Source organism: Python bivittatus, unplaced genomic scaffold (assembly GCF_059951505.1).
Source record: "Python bivittatus isolate LINGU-HERP-01145 unplaced genomic scaffold, Pbiv_v1 ctg000020_np1212, whole genome shotgun sequence".
NCBI classification, from domain to species: domain Eukaryota; kingdom Metazoa; phylum Chordata; class Lepidosauria; order Squamata; family Pythonidae; genus Python; species Python bivittatus.
The window spans coordinates 96,746,432-96,770,206 of NW_028277030.1; the positions used below are offsets into that span (position 1 = coordinate 96,746,432).

The 23,775-nt window shown below is 38.1% G+C and overlaps 1 protein-coding gene across 1 annotated transcript; it reads right to left on the reverse strand.

Moving 5' to 3' along the window:
- Positions 1 to 12,393: 12,393 nt before the first annotated feature.
- NLRC4 (NLR family CARD domain containing 4) lies at positions 12,394 to 23,464 on the reverse strand. The gene is made up of 7 exons (XM_088131727.1): positions 23,367 to 23,464; positions 20,608 to 22,649; positions 19,945 to 20,037; positions 17,130 to 17,300; positions 15,902 to 15,991; positions 14,796 to 14,960; positions 12,394 to 13,092 (listed from the first exon to the last, which is right to left on the reverse strand). The coding sequence occupies exons 1-7, from the start codon at positions 23,462 to 23,464 to the stop codon at positions 12,776 to 12,778; spliced, it is 2,976 nt and encodes a 991-aa protein (XP_087987853.1). The 3' UTR covers positions 12,394 to 12,775.
- Positions 23,465 to 23,775: the final 311 nt, after the last annotated feature.

A 23,775-nucleotide genomic window follows, 5' to 3' on the forward strand; every position in this document is an offset into this window, starting at 1 on the left:
TCAGGATGCTGTAGCCACTGCAGTGAAGTCATGCTAGTCCAATTCAGCCAGCCAATGCTCTGTCCCAGGCACCAGACATAAGATGGTGGGCAAATTTGGAACTGACACTCTCCTGCTGCTCTTTCTCCTTAGCCACCACAGACAGCCGCTGCTGCTCAGCTAAGTACAGAACAGCTGATCCACAGCAGCACCAACAACTTGCTGCAGTCACCATCATCTCTCTGTAGGTCCTCCACCACCATGAGCAGCACAGTCTGAGGTGGAATTATGGCTAAATCCACCTCCAGCTGCCTCACCTTCCACCGTCCACTTCTCAACTGAACATACCTAGAGCTCTAATCTCCACCAGCCACCAGCAGAACTTCATTTTGTTGCAGGACTTCACTTGTCTTTTCATTCTTATAGATTCTTATGACAAGATGACCTTATTGCAAGATTTGCTATTACTCATTTAATTTCCATGGAAAGATTTTCATCCAAATATCGATGTATTGATCTGCTTTGTTTGCAACAGTGAAAAATATTGCAGTATGAAATAGCACAAGATACAGAAGTAAGCAGAAAGACAAGCCATTTAAAATACAGATATAGTCAAACAGGCAGTTTGCAAGCCACATCCAGCTGGTGGAGCAGCTTTCTACAAAATGTGGTAAGAGACTTGTACACATTTTCACTTAGAAAGTAAATAGATTTAAAAGGCATTTAAGTAAAGTGCATTTAAAGTCTATTTGCATACTGCATTTACTAAATATTGTTAGTGCTTTGTCCAGATTTTCTCTTATAAAAATTTAAGTAAAATTTATTTCATTTACTTAAAATGTTATATGCTACCTTTCAGAACCAAGCGTTCCCAAGGCTAGAGGCAACATATTAGAAACAGAATATTTTAAAATTAAAATTATTAAATTGCAGTATACTGTATAAACAATATGTACTGTCATATTAAGATTATTGTTGAAGATACTGCATCTCTCTTTAGAAGTCATAATTAGAGGTATTCTGCCAATTTATTCACAAAGGACTCTCAAGGCACAGCCAGTAGCAGAAAAGAAGTCTTTATTTGGTGGTCTAGGAAAACAGTGACATGTTTCTCTCACTTTCTCTTTCCTGCTGCTCATCTAGAACCAAATTAGTCAAGAGAAACAGGAGTGATTAATGCTGCTGCCAGATAACAGAGTGTGAGCTTGCTTGCACCCTCAACTTCTTCAGGCCTCTCCTACCTGGGACTTTTTCCTGATTAGCTGTCGCCCTAGTGGCACCTCCCTTAGTTCCTTCATCTTGGAGGACATGACCAACCAATGTGAGTGAGATCCTTCCTTGGCACTCCTCTCTGCATAATCTCACCATGAGTTAAATTTGATCAAACTAATGTTGTTAAATGTAAGTTTGAGAATGCCCCCAAATTTAACAAATGGCTCTAATGATTATAATCTCTATCCCTTAGTTATGCTTATGTACATGTAAACAATAGTTGATATCCATACTATCAGAAGATGCCAAATTTTGACTCATTTTCACAGTGATATTGCTTTTGTGGTGCAAAAGACAATAGCTGCCATGTTATACACACTTATCAGGGGAAAAGTCCATATAAAGAATTGCACTTACAAGTTGGGAATAGAGATGAATAGGATTGTGCTGTACATTACTCGTAACTTTTTGCTATAGATCAATGAATTCTATATTCTCCTCCCACTTTTTTTCATACTTGGTTTGTGGGTTTTTGTTTTTCATTATATATCTTAAGTGCAACAACAAGAATATGTCCAGTGTTACCAGTAAGATACTAATGAGATTTTTCAGAGTTCCTGTACCTTTAATAAAGTATTTCCTATTTGCTGATTCCTATTGTTTATTGTTTACCAACTATTATGGCTGCAATATTAGCAATGCCATAATTGCCCCAGGGTTGACTTCTATTCCTACAACATAATTAATTTCTGTTTATTTTTCCCACCTTTTTTCTTAAATAGCATCATATCTTCTGTTTTCACTGTTTTTGAAAAAAAATCACAATGGAAAGAAAAGAAATCAATGAGACCCTCCTCACATTCACTGTAGTTGCCTTATCAAAAGCAAGAGTCTTCCAAAAATAATGTTTTCCAACACTAGTGCAATACCCAGAAATCAAAGAAAAAGAAAAAAAACTAAACAAGAAATAGAGGCAGCTCTTGGACCATCAGAAAATGTTAAAAGTGGCTCCCTCCTATCCCCTGCCTTGCACAGTCTAGTTTTTTTCTGTGAAAACTAGAATTCTTCTAGCAATAAAAAATGCTTCCTGTGCCTCAGGAAAGGAAATATTCTGCACATATGATAAACTGCTACTAAACTGCAATTAAACTGCACCCCATTTTTTTCCTGTCATCTTACTCTGAGAAAGAGTTGCATTTGGTTCATACATTTCATACTGAACTCAATTCCCAGTAAGAAGACTGAATAAGCATCAAAATAAAAGTCTTCAACCTAGCAAACCAAGCATTGTCAAATATGTAATAAGATGCATAACTCCCGAACCAAGTTCTCCAATGCAGTCTCTATGAGTTAATGGTATCTTTCCAAAGTAAGGGATATGTGTGCAAGAAATCTTAAATTGGCTTATTTGCACTCTTCTTAAAAAGGTCTTGTGCAAGTGGCTGCAAACTGAATGTGCAACTCCTTTCCCCAGTCCTCCCACTTTTGCCCTGCACACTCAACTTGCAAATCCTGTGGATGATATACCCATACAGCCTATTAATGAATAAATTAATGACCTCTGAGAGCCTGAACCAGCAGAGGTGGCTACAAAAGTGGAGTGCATCCAGGCTGGAACCACACAATCCTGCCTAAATCTTTTCTCTTTGAAGAGCAGTGAATTTTTCGCCTCAGTGTATTATAATGCTACCAAAATAGGCATTGATCATGAGCCCTTCAAACACACATTGTAACTGACTGGCCTGAAGACAGCAGTTCCTGTTTTTGAATCTTTTTGTGCCCCAATGAATGAAGCGTTTTCTACAGACCCACCACAGTACAGTTTGTGGCAGATGTTTTAAAAAGTCATGAAGACTAGCAGCCACAGATGAACTTGAATGGCCTGTTGCTTTGCTATGAAAAGTCTGTCTTGTGAGGGAATCCAGCTACTCTAGCAACAGCATTTTGGCAGCTGATGAATGCAGCAGACAGGCCCGGGGGCTTCTGCTGGCAGCTAGGACAGAGCCCACTTGACTGATGCAGCAGGCTGGCTTATGCAAACAGATTACTTCACCTGTAACACTTGCTTCTCTGTGAACTTGCAAATGCACACTTCGGTGTGCATTTTCTAATTGCTACGAAGAAAGAAGATCAATGGGTCAAAGCGCTAGAGAGAAAACTCGACCCATGTAGGTTAAATCAGCCAGAAAGAGGTGAAGACTGTACAATTCATTGCAAACCTACAATGAAGTCAGTGTCAAAGCTTGCAAAAGGGCTTTCTGGATTTCACCACCCAGTAAATCCAAACAATTTACCTGGTGGAATTAAATATGGAATAAACCTTACCTGGGGTGAAGCTGGAGAGCATTTTACTTAAGCCCTGCAGTAGTCAGAATCTGAAGTCAAAAAGATGCTTTGGGACACATGGGGCCAGGATCTCACTGCTGACCTCTACAGGTGCAGCGTGACCCCAGGAAAAGATACGTTTGGTGGAAGGAGTTGCTGACAAGTGTTAAGCCTGGAGTGTGGGTTTTCAAACTTTTTCAATGCTGTTAGCTAAAACAAATTCCCAGAACCCTATCCCCTACAGCACGGACTAGAACTCACCATCTTTCAGTTTCTAGCCTGGTACTTTTAATCACTGCACCAAACTGGTTCTCTTCTATTGTTTTGTTGTTGTTCAGTCGTTAAGTCGTGTCCGACTCTTCGTGACCCCATGAACCATATCGCGCCAGGCCTTCCTGTCCTTCACTGCCTCCCTGAGTTGGCTCAGTTTCAATTTCTATTTCAGTTTCAGTTTCTATTGTTACTAGTTCTAATTATTTATGTTGTGTGACCTTATGATCTCCCTTGAGAGCATCCAGTCTAAAACTATTGCAAGTAAATAAATAGTATATGCTCCTAATTCTTCCCCAAGGGGTACAATCCAAACAAAAATGAAGATATTTTGCAGTCATAACCAAATTATATTTACTAAGAATGAAGTGAGACTTAGTCCCAGGAGAAGGGAGTGTGAAGAGCACTGCAACCCACCTTTCACTGAAATCTTAACTTCTTCTACATAAGAGATTTAACTTGAAAATATTTAATTTGAAAACATATATGATCTGCCATCATTCCTCAAAATCTTAAGGGACAAGACACAGGGAGGGGACAAGCAAGTATAAAGCACAGGCCTTGCAGGGTCCTTATGTAATTTTTTTATTTGGGTGTATATGGCCTCCTAAATTCAGGAGTTCTTTCTCCTGAATCCACAGGCCCATGGCTGGGCTGTAGATGTTGTTGTTCAGTCGTTAAGCCGTGTCCGACTCTTCGTGACCCCATGAACCATATCGCACCAGGCCTTCCTGTCCTTCACTGCCTCCCTGAGTTTGCTCAGTTTCATGCTCATTGCTTCAGTGATGCTATCTAACCATCTCATCCTCTGCCGTCCTCTTCTCCTTTTGCCTTCAATCTTTCCCAGCATCAGGGTCTTTTCCAAAGAGTCCTCTCTTCGCATTAGGTAACCAAAGTATCTGAGCTTGAGCTTCATTATCAATCCTTCCAATGGGCTGTGGATACACAATTTTAAATTCCAGCCAAACTGAGAAATATCAGACAGCAACTCCCAAATGGCCATTCTGTATGTTTTAAGTCTACATATTTAACAGTTAAGATCACCATTTTTTCCAGGGTACCACGTGTCAGTAAAACGTTGATGTTTCATTTCTGAGAGGTTGGGGGTCAACATTTCTTCAGGAATTTCCCTGCTGGAGTAGATGGTCATCAGTTAACCTGGGGAATCAACTGCAGGGAAGGAAGCGCCACAGCACTCCTTAAAAACCACTAGCAACTTCGGGCTTTCACACAGGCCAGGCCAGCAACTTGCAAATGTTTCAGATTTAAACAAATTTAAATGCTATTGACCTGAATGGCGCCATATCGGAACGAAGCCAAATATTTGGCTTTCAATGAGTTGTGGATTTGGGCTAACTGGACCCCCAGTGAAAAGCGTCCCTGTGGGCATGACCTTGCTTCCACGGAAGTCAAAGAGACTCTTTCCATTGACTTCGCAGCAAGTTCTATCAAGCACTCTCTGTTTGTCTAAGAAAAGCTAATGTGGAATTTAACTGAATAAACACTTTAGCAGTGAAGATTACAAAGTAACCTTTCACTTGGTCTTTTTCTTAAACAGAAAGGAGATGTTTGGCTGCCAGTTTGGGTGTTTGTTTTCCAGTTTCCATAGAAAATAATTGGTCTCATATTATTTTTTTCCCCAGGAATAAATACCTTTATTCATGCTTCCTAAACTTTGCAGCATCTACCGCCAAGATTCATGCTGAGACTCCATCTAAGCTGTGTTGCCACAATTCACTGCAGACAGATAAGGCTGCGCCATTTTTCTGTGCAGCTTCAGATGGTGGATGAAAAACATATTTCTTTTCCAACACATTTGTCCTGCTGACATCTCCTGTTCAGTCCAGGGATACAACAGCAGAAATGGGACAATAGATTGTCATCAGGCCAATCAATTCCAGAAGGGCAGCAATCCCCTGCTTGCGTATGGTATTATTTGTAATCCCATCACTTTCCTTCTCACTTTAGTATCCATTCCCAATCTGATTCTTTTCTTTCTGGATCAAGCACTGCATATATCAGCCTTTTAGAAGCCAGACTAGGTAGTATATTCTCAGGTTGAGCACAGGCTCCACTGTCTGAAGTTAATTCACAACTGAGGAACTGTCCAAAAAGCACACTGAGGGGGAAAAAATTGCTCCACTTAATCACAGGTCTGGAGATCTAAGCTTTAGTGATAAATTCAGTTCTACCCCACTCATCTTAGTTAACCGTTCTGCCAAATATATCATTCAGATATGTATTTCCATAATCCAAGAATTAACAACCCAAGGCCATGTTAAAAATTATGGGCATGGACATTAACTGAAAACAGCCACCCAGTTCAGAGCTTTACTTGGCAGGCATACATTCACACACCATTTTATATGTATGCATATGTTCATTTTCAGGCATTGCATTAATAGAAAAGATGTCTATTGGCAACAGCACTCTAAATACTTTCCTCCTAGATTTACTGCAGAGCATTCTTTTCTCCCATACTCATCCACTCTCTACCACAGCCATCTGTGGTTCTCTAGAAGTATTGGACTACTATTCTCCTACCATACTCCTAGTCAGGAAGCCATCTCTGAGGCCAAAATTACCTAAATACTCTGACAATTATATTAATTTAAAATATTTCTGGAAATGTGATTTAGTTAATAAAGATCCAAAATATGAACAAAAAAACATTGCTTCTTCCCCTCTTCTGCTTGCCTGATAATGCCAGATTACTTAGGGCTATCTGATCTGTGCTGCAGAAATACAGAAGAGCACTGGATGGCAGCAAAGGTACACAGAAATCCCAAGCTCTTTGCTGCCATCAAGTGATCATTTGAAGATGTCTGGATTGGTAGCTTGAAGAGGAATATGCCCATCATCTATTTATCTGAGTTCTAGCAGACATACTGTCACTGAAATGGCTATCCCAAAGAAAGGAATTCCAAAAACTGATTTCACCGAGAAGCCGCTGATCTGGAATTCTTCAGGTGAGTTAGCACTATTTCCCCTTGATTAAGCATATCTTTTCATTGTGCTACATGTGTTAATTTGTTTGCCAGTGTCTGTGTTACACCCACAGTTATTTGATTAATGGCTACTATATAAGTAATGATCACTGCCCCTGTTTCCTGCATTTCATTTTCAGGTGGCTTTTCCACTTGCTATTCACATTTACATACTGTACACACATATGTACCTCCCTACATCAAAACGTATGAGTATGTATGAATTATTCTTTCAGGATAATGTTCCCTGCACCTGATAAGACAGACTAAAATTCACACAGGTTTATGCTTTCCTAATATTAGGGATCATTGAATAATGTTTTTATTATATTGAACTACACAAAAAAAGAAAATACATGCATATGTGTATATTTTATGAACAGTCCCTCATTCTTCATGTGCGTGTGGCCATATTTTCTTGCAGTTGTACTTAACATAATGTAAAAAGTATTTAACAGCTTAAGAAGAACTCATGGATTCATGACTTTAGGGGGAGGAAAATCTTCAGTTAACGAGAAGTTAATAGTAGCTAGCCATAGATATCAGAAAGATTTTCTTCATGCAATATGTAAATTTGTCCTGTATCTGAAGTCCATGAGACAATATTCAAGGGCTTCATGCAACAAGTCAATAGATTGCTAGGGCAAATCTAAGTACAATACTGTAATGCATCTGGTACTCTAGTATTTTACTCTGCTGATGGGGAGAAAGCATGACTGCTCCATTGTCTCAGAAAATATGTCCTCCCTCTGAGCTGATATTTACTTCCCTAGCTATAGGGATGCTTAGATAAAGTGGTACAGCTTGCCAAAATAGAGGAGCATCGAGTGCAAACTACTTGAGAGAGCAGCCTGATAGGATCCAAAATCCTTAGTGCCTGAGGCTCACTGAGAGACTATGTGCCAAGGAAGCACTCTTTAGGCCAGTGTTTCTCAATCTCAGCAACTTTAAGATGCGTAGCATGGCTGGGGAATTCTGGGAGTGGAAGTCCACACATCTTCAAGTTGCTGAGATTGAGAAACACTGCTTTAGGCCATATGCCAGAGAAAAGAATCTCAAAACAGCTCACATTACAGGAGAGATTAAAAGCCTCAGATAACAGAGAGGTCCCCTCAAGATGGGAAAGGGAGATCATCTTTTAGTACTACATTAGGCCAAAACTGCTGGATACTCAGAAGATAGCAGCACTTACCTGACTTTGGTTAGGCTTAGAACCAAGCAGATCAGAGCTGGTTAGTACTAGGATGAGGGACTATCAGGAAAACCAGGGCTATAGACTAGACTAGGAAGTCAGGAGCAATTACTTATCCTGTGACAAGGCAATGACAAACCACTTTGGTCCTGTTGCCAAGAAAACAAGCTGGGTTGTTCCTAAGTCACCACAAGTTGACTTGACTGAAAGGAGACTTTAAAAGGTACCAGAATACCAAAGCTGTTGTTGCTTTTTTCAGAGCTTTCTTGGTCATTACTTCATCTATAATAAATCAGGCACACTTTACATAAGTACTTGATCAATATGGAAAAGGTAGTTTGAGAAGTTTGGCCCTCTCCGGTTAACCTCGGCTGCCCCTCTTAATTCAGATCTTCGATGGCTGAATGGCTTCTCCTTTACATGCTCTTGACAATGCTTTACGTCAAACTGAAGCAATCTCCTTCAAGCAAAACACATGAGTGGACAGTAAACCAAGGCAGAAACTGATATTTGAGCTGCTGTGCCCAAAATGGCTCCTGCGTCATCTCAGTGATGGCAAGAGGTGTAATAGAAAGCAACACCAGGGTTGCACTCCTCACCCCTCCAAAGCGAAGGATGCTCAAAAACATAGCTAGGCAAATTCAAAAGAGAACCCTATGCCTATCCTGAAAATAAGGTAGGAAAATAGAGGGGGGAAAACTTTTGAGAAACTGCAAGGTAGATTTCAGCATAGACCTTATTTGAATGGTGCAACAAGACATTTATGTCTTGGATAAGCATGAGTGTTGTGTTCATCAGCTCTGAATCAGAAGGTTACATACATGCATTATGACTATGGCTTTTTAAAAAATATGTCTTCTGCTCCATGAATTTGTCTCAGTTCACCTTTGGCCTTGACCAACAACTTTCTTGATTTTTAGGAAAGATAATTAGACATCTCTTCTTGATTTGGCCTTTTATTTCAGTTTTAATGTTTTGACAGCCAGTTTTTAAAAAATGTTTTTGTTATAGATTGTTACTGAGTCTTCTTAAAGTGTTAGTAAGAAATACATTACTGCATCTTGCAGAAGTGATTTCCTTACAATTAATTAAGCAGTGTATACATCTTGCTGATGTGTGCTGATACTAACATATTTAAACACGGTACAGATTTGAGTTAGTTTTAAATCGTGTGGCTAATAGTTTACCCAATTGTTTCCTTTTTTCTGGTTTAGTAGAAATAGACAAATAGCGCCATCTAATGTGTGAAGCACACATCAAAATTAAATTCTAATAAGACTGGCTGAACTGCTCACAACTAGATATATTTTTTATTATTTATTGCTACTCATTTGCATTTGTACTATCCTACTTTTTGGATTATTATTTTAAAAAATCCATCCTTGAATTGTCAGAAAACTATACTGGCCTGAAAAGTTTCTCCCCATCCTTAATCTCTATCCTTCCTCTTATAGGTTTCTACAGGGGGGTTAAAAAAGTGAAAATGGTGGCCACAAGCATGTGATCAAAGTCCCATTTTGATGCATGTAAAAAAGGTCCAGGGCATTGAACGCATGGTTATGGTCACCATCTTGACTTTTTTTAAACACTTCCCCCCGCTGCCTTTACTGCCTCTGTTAAAAGCCGCCGTAGGTATCACTTTACTACCTTCAAAGTAAAAAAAAAGAAAAAAAAAAGACAGAGCCTAGCAGTTTTTATCTACATTGAAGCTACCCCTGGAAAGGGTTGGAATAAGGGGAAGAATACTGTACTGTCAGTAGAGCTAAGGAGTAACTTACTTTACTATCAGTAGAGCTAAGGGGTAACTTCAGCCTGTCTCACCCATGACTGAGAATGAGAAAAATGCAGCATTGCAGGATATGGCAGTAGAAAAGTGTTTCCAGGGTATGTTTTCACCTGGGTAGGTGCAGGTGGGGAAAGATCCTAAGATGCGAAACGATGTTTTTTTCTTGCCTTGTTTTTTCAGATCATTTAAAGTGACCCTCTTGCAGGAAGCAAAAGGTGGTCTACCAGTGAAGGTTGAGCCCTGAGTGGCTATTAGGCAGCCACTGAATTGAAAGCAAATTGAGGTCAGGTGAGCAGGAAGTGCTAACCCAAATCAGAACAGCAGTTGAGTTGAGAGCTCCCCTGTGCTTTTTTAAGGGGGCCTATTTTCCTGATGGCCATTATAGTTGTGGACTACAAGGTTGAAATGTTAAGACTGTTCCAGTTGTACCATTTGCTCACTCAAGAGGCTGAGTGAGAAGAGTTGATAATCAAGCACTTCATACTAATACTATGCAACTTCTGCAGTCATATGAGGTAGGTCAAGGCAAGGGTGAAACAACTTTTCTGTAGAAAAATTTTAATTAGCTAACAGTCCAGCAGTATACAGCAATAGCTGACAGTTAACAATTGCTACTGTTTGGGACTTATATTTCAAAGTAGCTTTTCCAACAAGCCCTTTTCTCTTAAATAAGGAGATTAGACTTTGATCGGATAATCATTTAATACAACTATTGCAACCCTTCTTCTAATCTGATTAACAGGCTTCTAAGTAGCATTAAGGACAATTTTATTGCACTTGTGGGAAATAGTCCAACTAAAATGACTGCAAGGTTGTATACCTCCAGACAAAGTCAGTAGTTTTTAACTGATCAAACTGTGAAAAGGAAAACAGTAGGAAGGGGGGTTTGAAACTTATTACTAACAGGAGTTAATTACGAAATCATATGATCTCTGAGGAACTTGGTTTTGTGCAATATTACTTGTCTTAAAATGGTTGCAAAAAGCTTTGCTCCTGTTGTCAGCAGGTGTACCTAGGATGGGTACAACCCACTGTTAAGTTCCATAGTCTGCTTAATTTCCCTTCCAGCTGGTCTGAGAAAAGGTACTCTGAACATAATTGTAGAGGGAAGAGGGAATGGCTTGAAGGAGAGCAAGAAGAGCCACTATGAAGGTAACCATCAGATAAAAGGGCCCTGAGCCCAGGACCAAGAAAGTAATGTGAGTAAATGTCTTAGACAAGCCCCTCCCTAATTCACACAAAGATGGAGGGAGGGAGGGAGGGAGGGAGGGGGAAGCACATGCAGACTTGCAGGATTCCGTTACTATAGCTTTACAATAAAAGTAGTACTAACCTACATGACATTGGTTTCCTAGTTCAATGTACCTTGAAGGGCTGACAATAATGGACACTGGCACAGCATTAATATAGAAACCCAGCAACACTTGCTTGCTTTTTAACTCTTTAAGAATTGTCTAGCAATCTCTATTTTGATTTCTCTCCATATCAATGAAGTTGCTTCAAAGTGATCCCTCCTGAGGCCCAGAGAAAACTGACAGACTAGCTTGTTGCCAGTCTGAATGTATTTTGATTTGAGACTAAAAGGGGAAGGAAAGTGATTTTTGTCAGAGGGCTGATCTTGAACAGGGAAGTTCCACACACCCTTGAACCCAATGAAAGCTTCCTCCGTGTCCGCTGCAATTAAGCAACAGAAGAAGTCCCATTCATTTATCCAAGGCAGTTGCAATTGCAGCTCTGCAGTGACAGTCTGAGAAGATCCAGTATCTGATTGACACAGGAGGAGGGCTACTGCTTGAGATCAGCAAGGGACCCACTGTTCCCCCATCAGTGCCACCCACACTGTATCCTCCTCCGACACATGCTTTTAGCATCAGCAACACCCCCTCTCACTCTTTGGCTGTCCAGCCATTGACTGGCCACCTTATACACTCTGCAGGAATATTCAGATTGACTCCACATGTGGTGCCCAGCTGGTTGCCTGTGTGGGTGACTGCTACAGCCCTCTCCCAATACAGTGCTCCAAGGAGTCTCAGACACTATAGGGTAGCCAGGAGGGTGGTAAGCTGCTGTATGAAGCCATGCATTTTAGGAGTAATGAAGCAGCATCTGGAAGTGAGGATTTAAAACCTGTTCTCTCCTGATGCATTTCCCAGTACAAATATTTCAGAATTCCTAATTTAGCATTATCTCACCTTCAACTCAATAAGGCATTGCTCAGATAATAAATATGGTGGTCAGATGGAGGCCAAAACTCTCTCAGCCACACAGGCACACATATCTTCAAAAAACAAAAACCAGCTGATGATACATTAAATAATGCAGCTGGAGGAGCCTGGAGAAAGAAAAGTGAGCTTTCTTTCTTTATCAATATCTTTCATTTTTATCCATACATGAATGATAGCAGATCAGTTCGAAATTTGAGCCATCCAGCTAAGGGATGAGATCAGAGGCTCTGGTTACCTGATTTTCTGTGGTGTTAAGTTTCTGTTCAAGAGGTACAATAGGCATAAGAAGGGAATAAATTGTTTGGATGACTATGTAATTGTTTCATTACACAGAAACCTCTAAATAATCTTTTTTTGTTTTTCACATTAAACAAGGGAGAGGGAATTAAAGCAAAACACCAAAGGAAAATGTGCAAACATAATCTTATATTGACAGTATTAGACTTGTCTTTCCCAAATAGATATGCATATTTATCACTGTATCATTAAAAAGAAAAAAAAACATTGTAATCATTTATACATCATAATATATTAAAATCCAGAGGAAGAGAACTTTTACAATGCCAGTTCTCCTTCTACATTTTTTAAAAGGCTGCTCAATAAAAGTTTGTGGCTTTTAAAAAAATATCTATTTCACTTTTTTTTTTTCTAATTTTGTTATATTCTGTCTTTTTCCACCAGTAAGTCAATAACTGGTCTTCATATTAAGGTCTGGATACTTAGGATAAAACAGAGAGGCACTTCAGTTAGGCTCTGGGATTGAGGAATGAATCAATGTTATGTCCGGAAGTGGCTTGATTTAAGAAACTATTACTTGCAACTCATTCCTATGACTTTCCTTTGCCTTGTTAATTTCTTGCAGCTCATGAGTATCAAACTGCCAACCAGTCAGATCAATCGCTTGTAAAGAAACCAGCTGGCTTATTAGACGGGCCAGTGCCAAGACTAAAAGGGCAGAAGGTGTAAAGCCCTGTGGTTGGCTGAAGTCTAGAAATGTCATCTTCTTGAGATGTATTAATGCCTTCAAGATAGTAAGCCATCCTTCACTTGTCAGGGAATTCTCTGCCATGTCCAGATGCTGGAGATCTCTTAGGGATGCTCTTGCAAAAAGAGTGCCTAGGAAAATATGTTGGAATTATATTCAGCAATTTCTTGTTTCTCGGATTATACAGAAAATTCACTTGAATATAGACTTAATCATATGCATATACATAAATGTTCTAAAATGGCCTACACTGAATCTTAATATCAAGGAGAATACAAAGACAATGCTTTACATCTCAAAATCAAGCCATTTAGTATTGAAGGTTGAAGGGTCCTGTGTGAGCATTCCCAAGAACAAGAATCTAACCTCAGCAAGGATTCAGGAAGCAAGTTGTAAGAGAGAGGAGATTTATTTACTGGAAATATTTAGGGATAGGCAAAATTTAGCAACTAGCTAACTATATGTGGTTGTTATGATTAACTGTAAAATGGTTTTTACCTTGGTTGTCTTATATGTGTGTTATTGTTTTTTTGTATTTTTTTGTAATATGCTGTTAGCCCCCTAGAGTTGCTACAGCAAGACTGGTGACTATATAAATTAAAATAATAATAATAATAATAATAATAATAATAATAATAATAATTCCTGCCATGGGGAGATCCAAAAGCATGTTTGTGCATATGTGCCTGGGGAAAAAACAGAAGGAAGTGACCTGAGATATCTGAGACAAAGAGCAGACGGTGACAGATAAAGAGGGATGCAAAGTAAATGCCTAACTCTCCATCTATGCCCAGCTACCCGTTGTGGTCAGAAGGCCATGTGGTGCTGAAAGTCAGTGCCATTAGATTTGGACCTCCAGCATACACAAACTTTTACAAAATATAAACTGTAAAGGCAACAGGTGGTTTTCTTGCAAGATGCTTCCATAGAAGTTTCATAGAATTATGGATCAAGCGGCATTCTAGATACTTCTGTTGTAGTTTAGACTGTGTCTCCCAGGGAGGACTATCACACTATTGTATTGCTAAATACTGAAACATAGTTCAGTTTTTTCCATGTACCAAGTATGAATATTAATCTTTCCCTGGTTGACTGTATTCTCATTCTATTTATTTATTTATTTAAAATGTTTTATTTAAATATAGTTTAATGTTATATCTATAGTTTTTGAAAATCATCTTGTACCTTAGCCCCTTTCTACCAAATACCATCTACCAATAGAAATAGATTTTTACACGATAATTTGCAATATATCTGTGATTAATTGGAGGAAAATACACCTGGGAAACAAATAATGCATGCAGGAAGAAGCATATTGTGGGTCCCATCTATGAAGGAATGTCACCTGACAGGACCCAGGAGGAGGCCCTTTTCTGCCACAGTGCCCACCCTTTGGAGCATCACCCCTCCTAAGGTGAGATTGGCCCTGACCCTGTTGGCCTTCCAGAAGAGCCTGAAGACATGGCTTTGTCATTTAGCCTGAGGATCTGGTGATGCTGGTGGACAGCCTGCAAAATGGTTGTACTTTTAGGAAAATGGTACTCTCCCACAGATCATGTTTTTTAATGGTTTTAATGTTTTTATTGTTTTTAAAGTTTTAATGATTTTTGCAGTTATTTTTTTGGTGTTTTTGATTTTTTTTTTTTTTTGGCTGTTTAATTTTGTAAGCTGCCCAGAGTCATGGCAGTGAGATGGGTGGCTATATATAAACAAACAAACAACATTTGCATAGCCTTTTGGATCAGAGCAGTTGCTTTGACCCAGTATACTATCACATTTGAGTCCTAAACATTTCCTTTCATGTCTCTCTTTTATTACTGCAATATATACTTACTCAGAATACTGGCCTCGGAGTTGGTAGTTCGCCATTTCTTTAGCCCAAGTTTGGTCAACTGTGGCATTCTCTCTAGCTCTTCTAACTTAGTAAGGCAAACACTGACTTCATCCACCCAAGGAAACATCAGAATTTTCATGTTTGGTAGGATATTTAAGCTTTCAACTAAAAAAAAGACAAACTCCCTTGAATTCATCTTTACTTCTGATTACTATTTTGTTTTCCCACTGTCTTTTTCCAGGATACTTTTCAATTGCTCAGTCCAGTCTGAAACCAATCTGGGTCATTAAACAAGTCTGACTCTGCTTAGCTTTATAGGGATCAGCAAAGTCAACTAGAAGTTGCCACCTGCTATGGCATCAAGTATGCAATAAGAATTAAAATGATATAAGCAATGCAGAGAGATAATATACTATATTTCAGAGAAAGCACCTGATCCACATATAAATCATTATTTTATTCCCATTTTTTGCTGCAGATAGTTCCCACACAGAATGTTGCTAACTAATTTCCACGTAAAAGAATTTGTTACCTGAAGCTCCTCCTACCATATGATTTCCCACTACACCATTTAGCTCACTGAATTTGCTCTAAGCTTGTCTGTCTGCAACTCTCAATCAGGCCTTCCCTATAATTTCTGAAATGTGTTCTGTTGAATTACGGCATAGAAAATGTCCTGCTAGCTGGCATTTTAAAAGGCCTTTCCAAAGGGCCTTTAAAATAGGATTTTAATTATTTTTTTAGGGTTTAATTATTCTATATTGTACAATCCTTATTAACTGTTTTAGGGTTGTATTGTTAGGTAGGACAAGCTCCCATACAGAAGCAGCCAGCAAACTTCATTCCTCCATGCACTGATGATCTTACCTAGCTGGTAATGGATGAAATGTCTGCAGAAAGAAAAGCAAGCTCAGAGAACACCAAGAGTCCAATAATTCAGCCTTGAACTACATAGATTTTCCACTCTTGCAGATTTTTCCTTTCAGTCCAGGGCCCAAATTAAGACTGAGATTTGTTAGAACATAGCTGTATTCATCTATTGACTAAGACACTAGAATTAAATCTGTGATTGCAACATTTCCCTGAGAGAAAATTATTTTTCTTACCTAGTCCACAAAGAGCTTTTCCTCCATTTCCCAAAAAATTATTGGATAAGTCAAGTGCATAAAGTTTAGGTAAATTGCAAATATTCTGAACTATAAAATAAGAAGCACACAATTAATTAACTTCCTGTTATAAGCACGGGAAAGAGTAAGAAATAAGATCTTTAATCTGTGCTTTTTTAAACAGACCTCTGTAATAAATTGTTAATAGCAGCAGCAGCAGCAATAAAAATAGTCAAATTATGTATGTTTAATTGTTTTAATTGTTTTCTGGATTTTGTTACCCATCTAATGGAGCGGGTGGCTATAACAAATTTAACAAATTAAATTAAATTAAATTAAATTAAATTAAATTAAATGCAAAGGGGGAAAGAAAGAGGTCTGCTTCTGGAAGCACTATAGGAAGAAAGGCTGAAGATGAAAACCGGGGTAGATATCTGAATGATGTAACAAGATATGTTATAGCATCACCCTATTGAGAAATTGTGCCTTGAGCTGGCAGTCCACAGACAGAGGGTTTAGCTAAAAGAGTAATGGACTTTTGGCTTTCTAGATGTTGCCAGAATTTCAACTCCCAGAAACCCTGACCAACAAGGCTAATGTTGAAAGGATCCTGGAAATTACAGTTAAGTTTAGTAACATCTGGAGGGCCCCAAAAGAAGGAATCATTTCAAAATAGTGACATTGGTTGAAAAGCCTGAGAACTGTAATTTCAACACACAGAGGGTACAAGTTGGAGAAGGCTGATTTATAGATTGGGAATAGTCAGAATTCAAGGGTAGAGCATGTTCTTTGTATGCAGAAAAGTAGCACACTCAGATGGCATTTCCACTTCAAAGGATCCAGTAGCAAATAATGAGAAAGACCTTGGTCTGATACCCATAACAGCTGCTGCCAGTGTCCTAGAGTGGGACAAACAGTCTGAATTGCATACAGTAATGATTATAAAGTTATTCTGTTTTGAAATACTGTCCTTGTTCTACAGTATGGAGTCTCTCAACCTACTATCCTTTCTGTGTGTTGAACTACATCACCCAAAATTCACAGCCAACAAGGCTGTTGACATCTAGAGAGTAACAGTTTGGGGAAAGAAATCTGTTCTAGAATTTTAAGTGATATTATTCAGAATGGGATTTGTTTTAGAAGTTGGGTATCCCCAAGAATACTATTATTACTGGGTAACATATAAATAGAATAAAGGGATTAAAATAACTACAAACACTGACTTTACCTAGAATTTCTACAGCAGTCGCAGAAATGCAGCAGTTAACTAAATAAATTTCTTCTAGCTCTTGAAGATATAAGGATATTGATTTTACTATATTTATCATTCCATCTTCAACATTTGTAAACTCTTTCAATTGCAGTAAATTCAGTTTTTTCAAATTCTTTAAGCTTTCAGCTATAAACAAATTGAAGAAAAACTAGTTAAAGTTTAATTTATTACATTACATACTTCCACACCCATAACACTACAGTATTCCCTTTTGGATAGGCAACATTTTGCAAAGTGCAGAAAAGCAAAAGAAATGAAAACCTGATGTAAGAAACTGACAAAAAAAAGGCCATAGCGAAATCTAGTGTGCATCAACAAATTCATTTTATATACCTTTTTATCCCTGCAGACCATCCTTGCTTCCTACATCCATACAATGCTTCATATATTATCTTTTGTTCTTTAAATTTCTCATTTCTCTCTTTAACAGGTTCTGGTCTGTTCCATCTAACCATGATTTTCTTGGGCTTTCCTTTCCCATCAGCCCATTTGCTTTTCCTTGATATACTTGTTTTGTGATTCAGTCCTCACTGATTTCCTTCATACGACCCAACCACTTCAATGTACTGCTTTCATACTAGTCATTTTTGTATTCATTCTACATTCAGTATCCATTTATACTTGACCCTATATCTTCCTGTTTTACCACACACAGTTCTTAAGTAGTATTAACATTTTACTTAAGAACAAGGATCCTTGGTTAACCCTTTTCATTCACTTCCAATTTTTTTTTATTTCCATCAATATTGCTCTGTATTTTCTCTGCTTCTTTTAATTTTAACCGTTCCTTGTTTTCTTTGACTACATTCTTTGCAACTAAGAGCATTATAGAATACCACTATTACAACAATCATTTTCTTATAAGTATCATTTCTGACCCACAACCTCTTTTACTTTATAGTTCCATCAAACATCCTTTTTATACTTCTCATTATGGTAGCTCCACGCACTTCTGTGCCACTTTATACCATAATTATTTTCAGTCATTTTTTTTCCTAAGGTCCACTCTTGACACAGCCAAATAATGGTCTGTCAACAATTCAGAACTTATCATCCTTGTATCCTTCACAAATTCTCTCAATCTTTCATCATGAACAAATCAATCATGTTTTAGATATACTGTATTCCTTTTTCATGTTTACTCATGAATAAATTATGCTTAAAACACATACAGTATTTCAAACAAATAGACCTTTCCTTAAGCAGTTATTCTCTAAACAGACACTACTCTTATTTATTCTTAGGTCTCCCAATGGCCCAATCATTTCTTCCATACTCTTTCTTCATATTCCCACAAATCCATTCGTGACACCTAATAGAATGTTTTTCTCCTGAATCACATTCATTCAGAATGTTACCCAATTTTTTCCCAACATTCAGCTTTGGGTCTTCTATTATCATTGTCCATTTGAGTGTAGCATGCAACTATCACTAACTTGTGAATCACTTTTTCATGTGCACTCACAACAATCTATGTGAAACTAATTCATACTTCTGACATACATTTTGGGTCTTTCATTTACAGTTGAACCCCATGTGTACTTGCTTTCCTGCATATATTCATCAACTCTACTCCACAAGATCAGATAATTTTCAGTCAAAGCTATTATATCTTTCCTTTTCATAACCACACAACTTATCCATTTTTCTTTCTCTCATTTTATTCATTAATTCATGCTCTATGCCATGTACTCCTCTCACATTCTAAATAGCAAACTTCCATATGCTATGATTGTCAACAGATGGGTCCATAGACATTGTTAGACTTCTCACTAAAATAGACGCAGGTTAGAGAAAGGACAATAGTTACCTACAATTGTTCAGTCCAAGGATGGCTTCTTGAGGAGGGGGCACACCACCACCTCTTTCAGGACAGGAGGTATTACCCCCTCCCTCAAAGAAGCTGACACCCCATAATAGACCCAAACACAGGTTACCTCTCTGCCTGCTCCACAACCCAGGAGGGGCCTGGACCCAATAAAGAGGTGGCCAAACTGAGAGCACAGAGAACCTTGTCCATTTCCCTAAAAGCTGGTGGTTCAAACTCTTCCCATGTCACAACACAAGACTGGGGCCCAGGCAGAGTCTAAGTTAAAACGGATCTGAGCAACTTTATCTGTGAGATAGCCAGAATAGTCCTCAGTTTCAGCCTGTATAGATATCAATTTCCACTGCCCATCTTAGGTCAATGAAATCTTTCTCATAAAACTTTTTAATAATATAGAAAGCTGTATCTGTGCCATATGTGGCATTCTTTTTTAATTATTAAATAGCATTGTTGAGTTTGGGGCATAATTTTGCTAGCATACCTCAAGTACAACCAATATGCAATTCTATCCCAAGCATGTTATTCTAAGCAATTGGGATCTCTAATCTAGGGACAGCCTTGTAAATCAATACAGTATTTGTTCCCCATATCCTGCTAACTAGGAGGTACCTGCAACTGATTGACAAACATTCAGGATGCTTTAATTTATTTTTCAGGGCAAATTAAAATTATTTGACTGGTTGCATACTTAGTAAGATATTCAGCTTCTTATTTATATTAAACTTAATATTTAAAATGAAAGCATGCAACCTAACAACAGGATAAAGTGAAGGAGGGAAAAACAAAAGGAGGGATGGAATACTATGGGTTAAATGTTATTAAACATACATTAAATGCATTTCAACAAAACTCCATGGGATATTTTGTGAGTTCACCTGATGAACGGTGATAGCCCTATTTTGCATTAAACTAGTAGCTTGCTTTAAGAAAATATAAAGTTACCTAATTTTTCAACAGTGTTCTCATTCATCTTGACGTTATCAAAAATAATTTTTTCCACATTAGCAAGAGTAGATATTCCATCAAGAAGGCCTCCTGAGAAAAGAATGTTTGGTTTAAGTGATTCATAACGATACATGGATAGATGGAGATGGATGAACAAACAGACGCCAATGATATTCATCCCAGACAGAAAAGGATCCATCCTCCACCCTATCTCTACATACTTCTCCATCTCCACCTTACCTCCACATACCTTCAAGGAACCTGGGGAGTGATTTATGCAGCGGAAAATAAAAGGAGGAGATTTTGAGCAAGCAGAAAGGTTTTCTCTCTTCCTTAAACACTGCTCAGGGTAGCATCAAAGTATATAAAATTGGTTAGGCTTTATCACCCATTTCCTTCAAGGGGAGTCAAGATGACTAAGAATAGATGCAGTAGAGGCAGGATAGGAACCAGCTGTAGGGATAGCAAATTTCATGCTGGTATAGCTTTCTGCCAACTCAAGTAAGGTTAGATAGCACAGATAGATACAAGTATTTATACTCCCTAGATACAAGGGAATATAAAGAGGCTTTTTGCATGGGGGTCTGGAAACTGCCAAGGCAATATACAGTTTTGGAATCACAATGAACATGTTATTTATTAAGGTTATTGTTCACATACCATGCTGGCTTTCACTTTGCAGGTCTTTTATCTTTATAGTTTTCAGTACCATCATTTTGGTTATCTGTTGCTCATCTTCTATGCTAAGAGGTGTGGACTCTACAACAAGGTCCTGCAGATTTGTACAGCTAATGAGGACTTCCCTCAACTTTCCTGTGAGGCCAGGACTTTTGTTTATAATCAGTCTCAGACTTGAGGCAGAGCAACATATTTTTTCCAGATACTTAACATCGCCCTTTTCTAACTGACTGAAATCTTTTAATGTAATTTCTAAACCGTTGAGCTTTTGATCCCAGTTGAAGAATAAGGAGACTGCCTTTTCAGGGATGACTGTTTTCCATGTTGTCGTTGTAGAACATTCCTTTTTCTCCTCTTTTTCAGTTGATGAATTCCCAAAAAAGTCTAATTTGATGAGTTCTAGCACACTTACACAATTAGAAAAATAGTCAAAAAACCCACAGACATAGGTAGGAATGCTCTGGGTATTGATGTACAATTTTTTATCATGGAAGAATTCCTCAAACTCCTCCTTTACAGTTGTTTCAGAGATGCTTTCATAAAGAAATCTAATAGCACACTCCACAAATGAATTTTCCTGAGTCGCAATTAGCCCATCTTCTTCTTGAGCAATTTGTTCATATTTCTTGAGTTTTTCTGGAAATAAATCATGAGCAAAAGGCACTCCAAAAAGACTGCCCTGCTGATGAATGGCTGATAGATGCCTGATAATTTTTCTGGTGGCTCCAGAAGATGATCCACAGGTATACAAAAGTAAACTGTGGTAAGTAGTAATTATATCTGAGAAGCTGTAAATCCTTTGGAGATAACTGAATCCTCTGGTTACTTCCTCATCCCTATGGGATTCCAATAGTCTGGAAAGTCTCCTACCTGCAATATATTCTTGGAAAGATTTATGAAAAAATGTATATGCTTCTTTTAGTCTCTGAGCTGTGTACTTGTGCATGAGGCCTACAGCCAACAGCACTTGTTCTTTCACACTGGAGAAATCCTCAGGATGAAAAACAAATTTTTGCTCAAAGATTCCATCCAAAGCTAAATCTCCACAGTGGATTATGCTGAGCCGAAAATGTTTGTCAGTTGTCCCTCTGATCTTGTGCTTGTTTTTCCCTACCAGCAAATCATATAAGGTGGAGAACAGAGTGGTTTGTGTATGTGGAGTAAAAGTGGATTCTCCCATTTGGATGGCACAAGCAATAATCACAAATAAGGGGGTCTTCATGAGGTTCTCAAGCTGAGGCCCTGAATTCTGAAAAGTGGAATCTGTTTTCTCCAACTGAGACAGCAGGCCCTCAGCTAATGTGACTTCTTTCAATACATTTTTAACTAGTGTTTTTGCACTTTCCACAGTTAGATCGCCTGTCTCAGCAATCAGTGACCCAAACAGCCTCAATCTTCGAATTGACTCTGTCCTTGTAGTAACAATAACTGTGTTTTTGAATTTATGACTTTCTTTTATCAGTCCTTCTATTTCTGGGCAGCTCTGAGATTTGAATTCGTCATACCCATCTAAAAGGAAAAGGACTTTTTCTCCTAGCAATTCTAATATCTCCATAAAGTCCTCTTTACATATTCTATATTTCTTCCTAAGAAGCTGCTCACATATGGTTTCATACAGTCCTGCCTCTGTCCCGCTCAGGCTGATGAAGAAGACGAGCTTGAACCTCATCAAAGAAGGATGATCTTCATTAGCCCAGAGTAAAGCAATCTTTTTGAGGAGAGTTGTTTTTCCTTTCCCAGCTTCTCCCTCTATGATACAGGGGCTTTCAAGTTCATCTAAAAGGGCATTTAAAGGCATTTGTGCCAGTCGGGCATTGTGGATATCTTTCTTCCAAAGCAAGATATCTGTATAGGTATTCTTCAAGTTAAAGATGATATCAATTTCTTCTCCTAGTGGATGAAAATTTTCAAAGGATGGACGCATATAGAAGCTAGTCAATTCCTGAGCCAAGTAATCAACATCTTGTTGTGTAACTTGCCCAGCAGTATCTAAAACAAAACAGAAAGATCTGGATGCAATGCCACTAAAGGATATAATTTAATTGCTACACTATTACAGTACATACTAGAGGATCAGATAGAGAGCCAGCCTGCATCTTATACTAGATTTTAATTAGAGCGATCATCCAACCTGGGCTGTAAAAACCTTAATAGCCACTAGATGGTAGAAAACTCTTAACATTTTGCTGCCATTTAGTAATTATCTGGATTTTTGCAGCTCAGATCTTAGTTGTTTTGGAGTCCACTTCAAGTGCTAGTTCCAACTTTCAAAACCTTTCTCTGTTATGGAACAGGATTCTTAAAAACCACATGTTTCTATGTTTCTAATGTTGCATAAAAGTCTTCAGCGAAGGACTTTCTCCTGATGCCTCCTCCATCTTAGGTCAAAGAAAAAAAGGCTTGAGGTTAATTTGCTCTTAATGAAGCAACTAAATTTGAAAAATTGTCAATCATAATAAAACATACTTACTGTAAGAATATATATATAATGATAAATAATACAAAATATTGGCCACCTGTGTGGGAGAACAATTTATATACTAGAAATTGGACTGTAGTAAGAGTCATGGGTGTCATGTAATAATTTATCAGATATAAATAAATTGTATATCTACTTACAGGTTCCCTGTAGTTTCTGAAAAAGAAAAAAATCTGTTTTTTCCAGTGATCTCACCAAAAGATCACAAGCTTTGTCACCTTTTTTCAAAATGGAGTATATCAATTTTCTTGATGCATCCTGCCTTGGTTTTTGGCAAATGATACTATCTTTTTCTTCATGTGACAAAACAGATTTTGCAAAAAGACAATCTACAATTTTCTTGACAGTTCCCATCCCCATTCTTTGAATAAGCTGTTCACTGTTATTCTCTAAAAAATCCATTGGTGAGATCAGATGCTTCTTCCAATCTAGATCTAGTCAATTCTGTTAATGCATTGAATGATGAAACTTGGTTGACCTCAGGTCATAACACTTAGTCTGAAGGTAGAAATACAGCAGTAGAAATGGTTGGTAATCCTAGAGGAAATGCAAGGATTTTAACGATAAACATAAATGTCATAAATGCACACAGACTGAATTATTCCTGTACTATGATGCTAGTTATAAAAAATTAATTAAAAAAAATCTTTTTCCAAGTTTTAAATTCTGCA